The sequence below is a fragment of the Heptranchias perlo genome, chromosome 23, assembly GCF_035084215.1.
Source record: "Heptranchias perlo isolate sHepPer1 chromosome 23, sHepPer1.hap1, whole genome shotgun sequence".
NCBI lineage: Eukaryota > Metazoa > Chordata > Chondrichthyes > Hexanchiformes > Hexanchidae > Heptranchias > Heptranchias perlo.
Window position 1 is genome coordinate 46,425,189 of NC_090347.1, and position 14,051 is coordinate 46,439,239.

The 14,051-nt window shown below is 60.5% G+C and overlaps 1 protein-coding gene across 1 annotated transcript in view; it reads left to right on the forward strand.

Annotated features, from left to right (window-relative positions):
- The window catches only part of LOC137341307 (epsin-3-like), a 351,842-nt gene that overhangs the window by 327,049 nt on the left and 10,742 nt on the right, over window positions 1–14,051 (forward strand). The window contains exons 8-9 of the mRNA XM_068004427.1: window positions 437–451; window positions 13,481–13,588. Coding sequence (XP_067860528.1) covers window positions 437–451; window positions 13,481–13,588 — 123 coding nt within the window. The remainder of the gene's footprint in view (window positions 1–436; window positions 452–13,480; window positions 13,589–14,051) is intronic.

Genomic DNA, 14,051 nt, shown 5'->3' on the forward strand with positions numbered 1-14,051 from the left:
GAGGGAATTCCAGAGGCCAGGGCCTAGACAACTTGAAGACACAGCCAGCAATGGAGGGGTGAAGGAAATGAGGGATGCGCAAGAGGCCAGAATTGAAGGAACGCTGAGTTCTCGGAGGGTTGTAGGGCCGGAGCAGGTTACAGATATATGGGCTAGGAGGGCTCCCACTTCGATTCCTATTATGTTTTGAGTCAGCTGGGATGAGGTTAGGGGTGCTACAATTAGCTTCGGTGTCCCTGGGATAGGGAAGGAGCAAAAAAAAAAGCAGACAAAATTCTCACTTCTAATACTATGCAATGACCCCTCCTGGGCAGTATGCAGGTGTGGAATATTGGACGAGGGTAAGATTGGGATCAGCTGTGATGCCTCCCCTCCCGTGGCTGAATAGCCCACCAACACTCACTATCCAAGTTTAGGAACATAGGAACAGGAGTAGGCCATTCAGTCCCTCGTGCCTGCTCCACCATTTGATAAGATCATGGCTGATCTGTGATCTAACTCCATATCCATGCCTTTGGCCAATATCCCTTAATACCTTTGGTTGCCAAAAAGCTATCTATCTCAGATTTAAATTTAGCAATTGAGCTAGTATCAATTGCCGTTTGCGGAAGAGAGTTCCAAACTTCTACCACCCTTTGTGTGTAGAAATGTTTTCTAATCTCACTCCTGAAAGGTCTGGCTCTAATTTTTAGACTGTGCCCCCTATTCCTAGAATCCCCAACCAGCGGAAATAGTTTCTCTCTATCCGTCCTATCCGTTCCCCTTAATATCTTATAAACTTCGATCAGATCACCCCTTAACCTTCGAAACTCTAGAGAATACAACCCCAATTTGTGTAATCTCTCCTCATAACTTAAACCTTGAAGTCCGGGTATCATTCCAGTAAACCTATGCTGCACTCCCTCCAAGGCCAATATGTCCTTCCGAAGGTGCGGTGCCCAGAACTGCTTACAGTACTCCAGGTGCGGTCTAACCAGGGTTTTGTATAGCTGCATATGAAGAATGCCAATTGGGTGCAATACACGAACATCAGTCACTGTCTTCAGGAGTGGTAGAAAAGAGGGAAGAATGATTTGAGCCAGTACTACTTGATACAGCAGGAACTTGTGAATCTTTTAGGAGATTAATTCTTCCCCCTCCCTTCCCCAAGCGACATGAGGAAACATTTTTTTAACGCAGCGAGTAGTTATGATCTGGAATGTGCTGCCTGAAAGGGTGGTGGAAGCAGATTCAATCGTGGCTTTCAAAAAGAAATTGGATAAATACTTGAAAGGAAATTATTTGCAGGGCTACGGGGAAAGAACGGGGCTAACTGGATTGCTCTTATAAAGAGCCGGCACAGGCTCGATGGACTGAATGGCCTCCCCGTGCTGTAACCATTCTATGATTCTACGATTTACAGGGCAATGGGGAAAGAGACTATTTGGATAGCTCTTTCAAAGAGCAGGCACAGGCACGATGGGCCAAATGGCCTCCTCGTATGCTGTACCTATTTTGATACAATGAAATGCAATATTCCAGCTCTTCCACTGCTGCTAAATTGGGCTGAAAACTCCACACGATCTTGGCTGCGTCAAAGGTTGTGACTGAAGTTCAATTCAAAATGACACATGGGACTTCTTTGGTATGAAGAAATCCGCACACTCAGATTGGACGCAGACACATTTCTGCCCGCACAGACTCTCGACTGTCTCAGGACTTCAGTGAACTGAGTCGGGCCCTGTAGCTCAAAGGGCAGGAGTCAGCCGGGGGTCATCCCAAAGTACAACCCGTTCAGTCTGCTCCTTTGAGAAACCTGAGTAAAATCAGATGGCTGGGGGACAAGCTTCTGCAAGCTTCTGGCACTATTCCAGTACTGAGCTGTCAGCTTCACTCTGCCCAGCTGTAGTGTAGTCCCAAGGGACACACATATGGGTGTACAACCACTACCACCGTTATCCGAGATGGGCTTTATCCAGGATATCCGGTTAATTTTCTGATTCCCTAGCCTGTGGACCAGAGCACGAAATCTAGGCTGACACTCCAGTGCCAGTACTCAGTGAGTGCTGCCGGTCGAGGTGTCCGTCCTTTCAGGATGAGACGTTAAATCAGAGGCCCCGTCTGCCCTCTCAGAGTGGACGTAAAAGATCCCTACAGACACATCATCTCCCCTTGAAGACAGAGCAAGGGAGTTCTCCCAGTGCCGTGGGCCAATATTTATCCCTCAACCAACATCACTAAACCAGATCTTTCTGGTCATTATCACCATTGCTGTTTGTGGGAGCTTGTTGTGCGCAAATTATCTGCTGCGTTTCCTACAGCACAACAGTGACGCACTTCAAAAGTACTTAGTTGGCTTACACCTTGGGACTGTCCTGAGAACAGAAAATTCGAGTCCTTTCTTTCTGGGTTCCTGCCTGGTGGACATCCAAAAAGCAAAAAATATAGGTCGCGACCCGTCCCCCTAACAGGGAGGGAGCCTGTCAGCCCCCTCCGACTGCCCCCCAAACAGAGGATCAGTGGGGGTTCAGGCTGTTTTTGACAGGATAAGCACAGTCCCTGCCACCTCCCCCCCCCCGAGCAGGGGCACCCGACCATTCTCTGGGTGGGAGAGGGGGTATTTCTGTGCCTGGTTGAAGCCGAGATCAGCACATTAACTGGACTCCAACATCAGGGTGGTCCAACTATACTGGGGTAGGGGAATGGGGGGGGGAGGAACATCGGCATCAGTGTGTTCTGAAGGAAGGAGAGAGCATTGAAAGAGCAAGAGGTCCCTTACAGTGCTGCACTGTGTAAGACAGCGAGCAAGAAAGGTCCAACAAGTATGCTGACGGTCTGATTTCTTTCAGGTACAAAAGCACCTGTCCCGACTGCAGTGAGTTCTTGGCCGTCTTCAGAGACCCATGCTGCCTCTCCACAGCCATGGGACACAGACCCCTGGGCCCAGGCTCCAGGTCCAGCAGCCACCAGCCAGTCCAGTGTGGATCCTTGGGCAACGGTTCCAGCCTCCAGCACCCCCACCGCTGTACCAGGTACCGATACAGTGCGGCAGGTAAATGGCAAGCAGCTTCCGGACTGCCAACCCCCGCAGCCAATAGGCAAGGCTGCTAAAGCTAACTCACTCCCTAGCAAGCTACAGCCATCTCCACATGATGCCAGATGCACCTGCCCCAAGATGGGCTGCGTCTTTAAATGAGGCGACAAAGGGGTGGAAGTTATGTTCCAGTTTATATAAAGCTCTGGTGAGACCCCATCTGGAGACTGGGTTCAGTTCTGGGCACAGGAAGGATATACTGGCCTTGGAGGGGGTGCAGGGCAGATTCACCAGAATGATACCTGGGCCTACTCCTGTTCTTATGTTCAATCACTGTGTCTGCCCAGGTGTCCAAGAGAGGAACCAAGCCATTCAGTTCAAATATAAGCATCTAGTGACTTTTGTTTGTGGTGAGTTTAATTTAAGAGATACGTATTTAAATTTTCATTGTCCTGGTCAAATTTTGAAAAGGATTTCTCAGCCAGTCTTGTTCTAATTGGATAATTCATCTGGAGCCATCAGAGAAAGAGAAAGACCATTGGGCAGGATTTTCAATGGGAAAGACGGGTGGGTTTGTTTTGGGGGGGGCATTGAAAATTGCAACAATTTCAGACCCGCCTCCAACCCGCCCGTTTCCGGTTTTCACCGGGGCGAGGGGCGAGGGGCGAGGGAACGGGCGACCAATCCACTCTCAGGAGGCGGGTTGGTCACTAAACCCTTTCAAGGAGGCTGCGGGCCTCCATTTTGAAAGGTTTTGCAATTTCAACCCCCGGAGGCCGGGATTCCCGGGCATTCTCCTTCACACCACACGAACATCGGCGAGAAGGCCTGAAACTGCAGGTCAGTGCCTTTGTAGCACAGCTTGTGGGCCCGGAGGAGCAGGAGTGCTTCCCTCAGACCCCTGCAGCACCCCCTCCACCAACGACCAACGATCACAACCCCCTCCCCACCAACAATTGCGAGGATCACTAATCCCGCCCCCCCCCCACCTCGGTGACCGATACCCGACGACTGACACCCCGGACGACTGACCCCCTCCCCCCCCGATGACTGACTCCCCCCCCCCCCCCCCCCCACCGATAAGCGTCTCCCCCACCCCCCCCCCCCCCATGACTGACTCCCCCCTCCCCCCGACGAGTCAGTGGCCGGAGAGAGGGGTGGAGTCAGGGAGAGGGGTGGAGTCAGGGGCCGGGGAGAGGGGTGGAGTCAGTGGCCGGGGGAGAGGGGTGGAGTCAGGGAGAGGGGTGGAGTCAGGGAGAGGGGTGGAGTCAGTGGCCGGGGAGAGGGGTGGAGTCAGTGGCCGGGGAGAGGGGTGGAGTCAGTGAGAGGGGTGGAGTCAGTGGTCGGGGGGAGGGGTGGAGTCAGTGGTCGGGGAGAGGGGTGGAGTCAGTGGTCGGGGAGAGGGGTGGAGTCAGTGGTCGGGGGGAGGGGTGGAGTCAGTGGTCGGGGGGAGGGGTGGAGTCAGTGGTCGGGGGGAGGGGTGGAGTCAGTGGTCGGGGAGAGGGGTGGAGTCAGTGGTCGGGGAGAGGGGTGGAGTCAGTGGTCGGGGGAGGGGTGGAGTCGGTGGTCGGGGAGAGGGGTGGAGTCAGTGGTCGGGGGAGGGGTGGAGTCGGTGGTCGGGGAGAGGGGTGGAGTCAGTGGTCGGGGAGAGGGGTGGAGTCAGTGGTCGGGGAGGCGGTGGAGTCAGTGGTCGGGGAGAGGGGTGGAGTCGGAGTCGGTGGTCGGGGAGAGGGGTGGAGTCAGGGAGAGGGGTGGAGTCAGTGGTCGGGGAGAGGGGTGGAGTCAGTGGTCGGGGAGAGGGGTGGAGTCAGTGGTCGGGGAGAGGGGTGGAGTCAGGGAGAGGGGTGGAGTCAGTGGTCGGGGAGAGGGGTGGAGTCAGTGGTCGGGGGGAGGGGTGGAGTCAGTGGTCGGGGAGAGGGGTGGAGTCAGTGGTCGGGGAGAGGGGTGGAGTCAGTGGTCGGGGAGAGGGGTGGAGTCAGGGAGAGGGGTGGAGTCAGGGAGAGGGGTGGAGTCAGTGGTCGGGGAGAGGGGTGGAGTCAGTGGTCGGGGAGAGGGGTGGAGTCAGGGAGAGGGGTGGAGTCAGTGGTCGGGGGGAGGGGTGGAGTCAGTGGTCGGGGAGAGGGGTGGAGTCAGTGGTCGGGGGGAGGGGTGGAGTCAGTGGTCGGGGGGAGGGGTGGAGTCAGTGGTCGGGGAGAGGGGTGGAGTCAGTGGTCGGGGGAGGGGGTGGAGTCAGTGGTCGGGGAGAGGGGTGGAGTCAGTGGTCGGGGAGAGGGGTGGAGTCGGTGGTCGGGGGGAGGGGTGGAGTCGGTGGTCGGGGGGAGGGGTGGAGTCAGTGGTCGGGGGGAGGGGTGGAGTCGGTGGTCGTCGGGGGGAGGGGTGGAGTCGGTGGTCGGGGGGAGGGGTGGAGTCAGTGGTCGGGGAGAGGGGTGGAGTCAGTGGTTGGGGAGAGGGGTGGAGTCAGTGGTTGGGGGGAGGGGTGGAGTCAGTGGTTGGGGGAGGGGTGGAGTCAGTGGTCGGGGGGAGGGGTGGAGTCAGTGGTCGGGGAGAGGGTGGAGTCGGTGGTTGGGGGGAGGGGTGGAGTCAGTGGTTGGGGGGAGGGGTGGAGTCAGTGGTCGGGGGGAGGGGTGGAGTCAGTGGTCGGGGAGAGGGTGGAGTCGGTGGTCTGGGGGAGGGGTGGAGTCAGTGGTCGGGGGGAGGGGTAGAGTCAGTGGTCGGGGGAGGGGTGGAGTCAGTGGTTGGGGGGAGGGGTGGAGTCAGTGGTCGGGGGGAGGGGTGGAGTCAGTGGTCGGGGAGAGGGTGGAGTCAGTGGTCGGGGGGAGGGGTGGAGTCAGTGGTCGGGGGGAGGGGTAGAGTCAGTGGTCGGGGGAGGGGTGGAGTCAGTGGTCGGGGGGAGGGGTGGAGTCAGTGGTCGGGGGGAGGGGTGGAGTCAGTGGTCGGGGGGAGGGGTGGAGTCAGTGGTCGGGGGGAGGGGTGGAGTCAGTGGTCGGGGGGAGGGGTGGAGTCAGTGGTCGTGGGGAGGGGTGGAGTCAGTGGTCGGGGAGAGGGGTGGAGTCAGGGAGAGGGGTGGAGTCAGGGAGAGGGGTGGAGTCAGTGGTCGGGGAGAGGGGTGGAGTCAGTGGTCGGGGAGAGGGGTGGAGTCAGGGAGAGGGGTGGAGTCAGTGGTCGGGGGGAGGGGTGGAGTCAGTGGCCGGGGAGAGGGGTGGAGTCAGTGGCCGGGGAGAGGGGTGGAGTCAGTGAGAGGGGTGGAGTCAGTGGTCGGGGGGAGGGGTGGAGTCAGTGGTCGGGGGGAGGGGTGGAGTCAGTGGTCGGGGGGAGGGGTGGAGTCAGTGGTCGGGGAGAGGGGTGGAGTCAGTGGTCGGGGAGAGGGGTGGAGTCAGGGAGAGGGGTGGAGTCAGTGGTCGGGGGGAGGGGTGGAGTCAGTGGTCGGGGGGAGGGGTGGAGTCAGTGGTCGGGGGGAGGGGTGGAGTCAGTGGTCGTGGGGAGGGTTGGAGTCAGTGGTCGGGGAGAGGGGTGGAGTCAGTGGTGGGGGAGAGGGGTGGAGTCAGGGAGAGGGGTGAAGTCAGTGGTCGGGGGGAGGGGTGGAGTCAGTGACCGGGGAGAGGGGTGGAGTCAGTGGTCGGGGAGAGGGGTGGAGTCAGGGAGAGGGGTGGAGTCAGTGGTCGGGGAGAGGGGTGGAGTCAGTGGTCGGGGAGAGGGGTGGAGTCAGGGAGAGGGGTGGAGTCAGTGGTCGGGGGGAGGGGTGGAGTCAGTGGACGGGGAGAGGGGTGGAGTCAGTGGTCGGGAAGAGGGGTGGAGTCAGTGGTCGGGGGAGGGGAGGAGTCAGTGGTCGGGGGGAGGGGTGGAGTCAGTGGTCGGGGGGAGGGGTGGAGTCGGTGGTCGGGGAGAGGGGTGGAGTCAGTGGTCGGGGAGGGGGTGGAGTCAGTGGTTGGGGAGAGGGGTGGAGTCGGTGGTCGGGGAGAGGGGTGGAGTCAGGGAGAGGGGTGGAGTCAGTGGTCGGGGAGAGGGGTGGAGTCGGTGGTCGGGGGGAGGGGTGGAGTCAGTGGTCGGGGGGAGGGGTGGAGTCAGTGGTCGGGGAGAGGGGTGGAGTCAGTGGTCGGGGAGAGGGGTGGAGTCAGTGGTCGGGGAGAGGGGTGGAGTCAGGGAGAGGGGTGGAGTCAGGGAGAGGGGTGGAGTCAGTGGTCGGGGAGAGGGGTGGAGTCAGTGGTCGGGGAGAGGGGTGGAGTCAGGGAGAGGGGTGGAGTCAGTGGTCGGGGAGAGGGGTGGAGTCAGTGGTCAGGGAGAGGGGTGGAGTCAGTGGTCGGGGGGAGGGGTGGAGTCAGTGGTTGGGGAGAGGGGTGGAGTCAGTGGTCGGGGAGAGGGGTGGAGTCAGTGGTCGGGGGGAGGGGTGGAGTCAGTGGTCGGGGAGAGGGGTGGAGTCAGTGGTCGGGGGGAGGGGTGGAGTCAGTGGTTGGGGAGAGGGGTGGAGTCAGTGGTCGGGGGGAGGGGTGGAGTCAGTGGTTGGGGAGAGGGGTGGAGTCAGTGGTCGGGGAGAGGGGTGGAGTCAGTGGTCGGGGGGAGGGGTGGAGTCAGTGGTCGGGGGAGGGGTGGAGTCAGTGGTCGGGGGGAGGGGTGGAGTCAGTGGTCGGGGAGGGGTGGAGTCAGTGGTCGGGGGGAGGGGTGGAGTCAGTGGTCGGGGAGAGGTGTGGAGTCAGTGGTCGGGGAGAGGGGTGGAGTCAGTGGTCGGGGGGAGGGGTGGAGTCAGTGGTCGGGGGGGAGGGGTGGAGTCAGTGGTCGGGGGGAGGGGTGGAGTCAGTGGTCGGGGAGAGGGGTGGAGTCAGGGAGAGGGGTGGAGTCAGGGAGAGGGGTGGAGTCAGTGGTCGGGGAGAGGGGTGGAGTCAGTGGTCGGGGAGAGGGGTGGAGTCAGAGAGAGGGGTGGAGTCAGTGGTCGGGGGGAGGGGTGGAGTCAGTGGTCGGGGGGAGGGGTGGAGTCAGTGGTCGGGGAGAGGGGTGGAGTCGGTGGTCGGGGGGAGGGGTGGAGTCGGTGGTCGGGGGGAGGGGTGGAGTCGGTGGTCGGGGGGAGGGGTGGAGTCGGTGGGTCGGGGGGAGGGGTGGAGTCGGTGGTCGGGGGGAGGGGTGGAGTCCGTGGTCGGGGGGAGGGGTGGAGTCGGTGGTCGGGGGTAGGGGTGGAGTCAGTGGTCGGGGAGAGGGGTGGAGTCAGGGAGAGGGGTGGAGTCAGTGGTCGGGGAGAGGGTTGGAGTCAGGGAGAGGGGTGGAGTCAGTGGTCGGGGGGAGGGGTGGAGTCAGTGGTCGGGGGGAGGGGTGGAGTCAGTGGTCGGGGGGAGGGGTGGAGTCAGTGGTCGGGGGGAGGGGTGGAGTCGGTGGTCGGGGGGGAGGGGTGGAGTCGGTGGTCGGGGGGAGGGGTGGAGTCGGTGGTCGGGGGTAGGGGTGGAGTCAGTGGTCGGGGAGAGGGGTGGAGTCAGGGAGAGGGGTGGAGTCAGTGGTCGGGGGGAGGGGTGGAGTCAGTGGTCGGGGGGAGGGGTGGAGTCAGTGGTCGGGGGGAGGGGTGGAGTCAGTGGTCGGGAGGGAGGGGTGGAGTCGGTGGTCGGGGGGAGGGGTGGAGTCAGTGGTCGGGGGGAGGGGTGGAGTCAGTGGTCGGGGAGAGGGGTGGAGTCAGGGAGAGGGGTGGAGTCAGTGGTCGGGGGGAGGGGTGGAGTCAGTGGTCGGGGGGAGGGGTGGAGTCGAGTGGTCGGGGGGAGGGGTGGAGTCAGTGGTCGGGGGGGAGGGGTGGAGTCAGTGGTCGGGGAGAGGGGTGGAGTCAGGGAGAGGGGTGGAGTCAGTGGTCGGGGGGGAGGGGGTGGAGTCAGTGGTCGGGGGGAGGGGTGGAGTCAGTGGTCGGGGGGAGGGGTGGAGTCGGTGGTCGGGGGGAGGGGTGGAGTCAGTGGTCGGGGGGAGGGGTGGAGTCAGTGGTCGGTGAGAGGGGTGGAGTCAGGGAGAGGGGTGGAGTCAGTGGTCGGGAGGGAGAGGGGTGGAGTCAGGGAGAGGGGTGGAGTCAGTGGTCGGGGGAGGGGAGGAGTCGGTGGTCGGGGAGAGGGGTGGAGTCAGTGGTCGGGAGGGGAGGGGTGGAGTCAGTGGTCGGGGGGAGGGGTGGAGTCGGTGGTCGGGGGAGGGGTGGAGTCGGTGGTCGGGGGGAGGGGTGGAGTCAGTGGTCGGGGGAGGGGTGGAGTCAGGTGGTCGGGGGGAGGGGTGGAGTCGGTGGTCGGGGGGAGGGGTGGAGTCGGTGGTCGGGGGGAGGGGTGGAGTCGGTGGTCGGGGGGAGGGGTGGAGTCGGTGGTCGGGGGGAGGGTGGAGTCAGTGGTCGGGGGAGGGGTGGAGTCGGTGGTCGGGGGGAGGGGTGGAGTCAGTGGTCGGGGGAGGGGTGGAGTCAGTGGTCGGGGAGAGGGGTGGAGTCAGTGGTCGGGGGGAGGGGTGGAGTCAGTGGTCGGGGAGAGGGGTGGAGTCGGTGGTCGGGGGGAGGGGTGGAGTCGGTGGTCGGGGAGGGGTGGAGTCAGTGGTTGGGGGGAGGGGTGGAGTCAGTGGTCGGGGGGAGGGGTGGAGTCAGTGGTCGGGGAGAGGGGTGGAGTCGGTGGTCGGGGGAGGGGTGGAGTCAGTGGTCGGGGGGAGGGGTGGAGTCAGTGGTCGGGGGGAGGGGTGGAGTCAGTGGTCGGGGAGAGGGGTGGAGTCAGTGGTCGGGGGGAGGGGTGGAGTCAGTGGTCGGGGGGAGGGGTGGAGTCAGTGGTTGGGGGGAGGGGTGGAGTCAGTGGTCGGGGGGAGGGGTGGAGTCAGTGGTCGGGGAGAGGGGTGGAGTCGGTGGTCGGGGGAGGGGTGGAGTCAGTGGTCGGGGGAGGGGTGGAGTCGTGTGGTCGGGGGGAGGGGTGGAGTCGGTGGTCGGGGGGAGGGGTGGAGTCAGTGGTTGGGGGGAGGGGTGGAGTCAGTGGTTGGGGGGAGGGGTGGAGTCAGTGGTTGGGGGGAGGGGTGGAGTCGGTGGTCGGGGGGAGGGGTGGAGTCGGTGGTCGGGGGGAGGGGTGGAGTCAGTGGTCGGGGGGAGGGGTGGAGTCAGTGGTTGGGGATGGGGGGAGGGGTGGAGTCAGTGGTCGGGGGAGGGTTGGAGTCAGTGGTCGGGGAGAGGGGTGGAGTCGGTGGTCGGGGGAGGGGTGGAGTCAGTGGTCGGGGGAGGGGTGGAGTCGGTGGTCGGGGGGAGGGGTGGAGTCGGTGGTCGGGGGGAGGGGTGGAGTCAGTGGTCGGGGAGAGGGGTGGAGTCGGTGGTCGGGGGGAGGGGTGGAGTCAGTGGTCGGGGAGAGGGGTGGAGTCAGTGGTTGGGGGGAGGGGTGGAGTCAGTGGTCGGGGGGAGGGGTGGAGTCAGTGGTCGGGGAGAGGGGTGGAGTCGGTGGTCGGGGGGAGGGGTGGAGTCAGTGGTCGGGGAGAGGGGTGGAGTCGGTGGTCGGGGGGAGGGGTGGAGTCAGTGGTCGGGGGAGGGGTGGAGTCGGTGGTCGGGGGGAGGGGTGGAGTCGGTGGTCGGGGGGAGGGGTGGAGTCGGTGGTCGGGGGGAGGGGTGGAGTCGGTGGTCGGGGGAGGGGTGGAGTCAGTGGTCGGGGGAGGGGTGGAGTCGGTGGTCGGGGGGAGGGGTGGAGTCAGTGGTCGGAGGGAGGGTGGAGTCAGTGGTCGGGGGGAGGGGTGGAGTCGGTGGTCGGGGGGAGGGGTGGAGTCGGTGGTCGGGGAGGGGTGGAGTCGGTGGTCGGGGGGAGGGGTGGAGTCGGTGGTCGGGGGGAGGGGTGGAGTCAGTGGTCGGAGGGAGGGGTGGAGTCAGTGGTCGGGGGGAGGGGTGGAGTCAGTGGTCGGAGGGAGGGGTGGAGTCAGTGGTTGGGGGGAGGGGTGGAGTCAGTGGTCGTGGGGAGGGGTGGAGGGGCGGAGGGCCGGAGGGGCGGAGGGGCGGAGGGGCGAGGTGACGGTGAGGGAGAGCTGGGTGCCGTCAGTGTACACGTGGAACCTGACGTCATGCCTTCGGATGATGTCGCCAAGGGGCAGCATGTAGATGTGGAAGAGGAGGGGCCAAGGATGGATCCTTGTGGGATTCCTGAGGTAACAGAGCGGGAGCGGGAAGAGAAGCCGTTGCAGGTGATTCTCCGGCTACGACTGGATCGATAAGAATGGAACCAGACGAGTGCAGTCCCACCCAGCTGGACAATGGAGGAGAGGTGTTGGAGGAGGATGGTGTGGTCAACCGTGTGACAGGCTGTAGACAGGTGGAGAAGGATGAGGAGGGATAGTTCACCATGGTCACAGTCACATAGGATATCATTTGTGACTTTGATAAGGGACAGCACTCCAGTGTCCAATTCTTTTATGTTAGCCTTTCCTTCTCTCTACTCCTTCTCTCTACTCTCTGTCTCCCACATTCTGCCTCTTCCCAATTCTCCCTTCTCTCTCACTCTCTCTCCTGTCATTCTCCCATGGTACCCTCCCTCCCTTCTCCTCTCTCACCCTCACACTCACTCTTCCTTCTCCCTTTTCATCTTCTCACTCTCCCTCCTGCCCCCTCTCTGTCCCAGCTCTCCCTCTCTCTCCTGCCCTCTCTCTCTCTCTCCTGACCCCTCTCTCTCCTGACCCCTCTCTCTCCTGACCCCTCTCTCTCACTCTCCCTCCTGCCCCCTCTCTGTCCCAGCTCTCCCTCTCTCTCCTGCCCTCTCTCTCCCTCTCTCTCCTGACCCCTCTCTCTCCCTCTCTCTCCTGCCCTCTCTCTCCTGACCCCTCTCTCCCTCTCTCTCCTGACCCCTCTCTCTCCCTCTCTCTCCTGACCCCTCTCTCTCCCTCTCTCTCCTGACCCCTCTCTCTCCTGACCCCTCTCTCTCCTGACCCCTCTCTCTCCCTCTCTCTCCTGCCCTCTCTCTCACTGTCTCTCCTGACCCCTCGCTCTCTCGCTCCTGCCCCCTCTCTCCTGCCTCCTGCCCCCTCTCTCTCTCCTGCCCCCTCTCTCCTGCCTCCTGCCCCCTCTCTCTCCTGCCTCCTGCCCCCTCTCTCTCTCCTGCCCCCTCTCTATCCCACTCTGTCTCAGTGAGTTAGCTGATTTCAGCAGGGATGACAATAGGAACAGTGCAATGTCCTTGGATTATGGTGGGGATGAATCAGTCAGAGTTCCCTGCCAGTGCCCCTGTACATGGATACGGGATAAGGATGTGATGCACCTCATAGGCAAATAGTCTGCCGACACACTTGGGCTGAACTTCCTCAATCCCACTCTGCCGGAGTATCTGGGGTCAGGGGGTGGGGTTGGCTAATTTTTCTCTCTTGATATCTCTGTCCTGCCCCCTCTCTCCAACCCTTTCTCTATCCTGCTCTCTCTCCCCCTCTCTCTGCTGTCCCCTTTCTCTGCCTCTTGCCCTCTCACTCTCACCTCCCCCCTCCTTTCCTCCTTGCTTTATTGGAGCTGAATGCGTGGCAGCCTACATCTCAATGCCAGTGGAGTTGAGGGAAGCTGGTGCCCGAGGCTCTGATGGGGAAGGGTAGAGGGGAGGGCCCTGGATCCCTGGATCCCCCGATATTTTGTCCCTGTCCTTGACCGTCGGTAGATAAAGAAATAAATGAGGATTTCTCTGAAACTACAGATTGGAATGAGTTCAGATTTAATGTCAGCATTGGCCGGTGTTTGGTCTGTGTTTATTATATTTGGCCGGTGTTTGGTCAGTGTTTATTATATTTGGCCGGTGTTTGGTCTGTGTTTATTATATTTGGCCGGTGTTTGGTCTGTGTTTACTATATTTGGCCGGTGTTTGGTTAGTGTTTATTATATTTGGCCGGTGTTTGGTCTGTGTTTATTATATTTGGCCGGTGTTTGGTCAGTGTTTATTATATTTGGCCGGTGTTTGGTCTGTGTTTATTATATTTGGCCGGTGTTTGGTCAGTGTTTATTATATTTGGCCGGTGTTTGGTCAGTGTTTATTATATTTGGCCGGTGTTTGGTCTGTGTTTATTATATTTGGCCGGTGTTTGGTCTGTGTTTATTATATTTGGCCGGTGTTTGGTCTGTGTTTACTATATTTGGCCGGTGTTTACTATATTTGGCCGGTGTTTGGTCTGTGTTTACTATATTTGGCCGGTGTTTGGTCTGTGTTTACTATATTTGGCCGGTGTTTGGTCTGTGTTTACTATATTTGGCGGGTGTTTACTATATTTGGCCGGTGTTTGGTCTGTGTTTACTATATTTGGCCGGTGTTTGGTCTGTGTTTACTATATTTGGCCGGTGTTTGGTCTGTGTTTACTATATTTGGCCGGTGTTTGTTTTTTTTAGGTCTGCATTTGGTTTTGCCTTGTGTTGGTCCAGTGGATGGCCTTTGTCCATTGGTTGTCCTGTGTTTGCCCTATATTTGGCCAATGTTTGATCCTTGCCCTGTGTTTGCCCTTTGCCCTTTGCCCCGTGTTTGCTGTTTTCAGTTCATGCTTTTGTCCTTCTCACAGACGGCTCCACATTTGACCCCTTTACAAATCTGGGTGATTCAGCACTGGATCAGTTTGCGGACCGTGACTGGGTACAGTCTCCACTCTCAGCGCCCAACAGTCCTGCAGGTAATGTTCCCACTGCATTGAATCAGCGATGGGCTCTGTGCAGAGCTGCTTGGCACATGATGGTCACATTTTCTTTCAGTGCCCCCAAGGCTCAGTGATTAAATGCCTTACCAGTGTGATACTGAGCCATACCCAATCTCAGTGAGTTAGCTGATCTCAGCTGGGATGACAATAGGAACAGTGCAATGTTCTTGGATTGTGACGGGGAGTCAGAGTTCCCTCCCAGTGCCCCTGAACATGGATATTGGATAATGATGTGATGCACCCCATAGCCAAATAGTCTGCCAACACACTTTGGCTGAACTTCCTCAATCCCACTCCATTGTTAACCAGTTTTGTTGACCCTGCTGGAGTATCTGAGGTCAGGGCGAGGTTGGCTAATTTTAACGCCCACTGGAGGGTTGCAGGGAGGTATCGGCAGCGGCCAGCTGAAAATTGCCAGAACAGGTGGAAATCAGCCTGC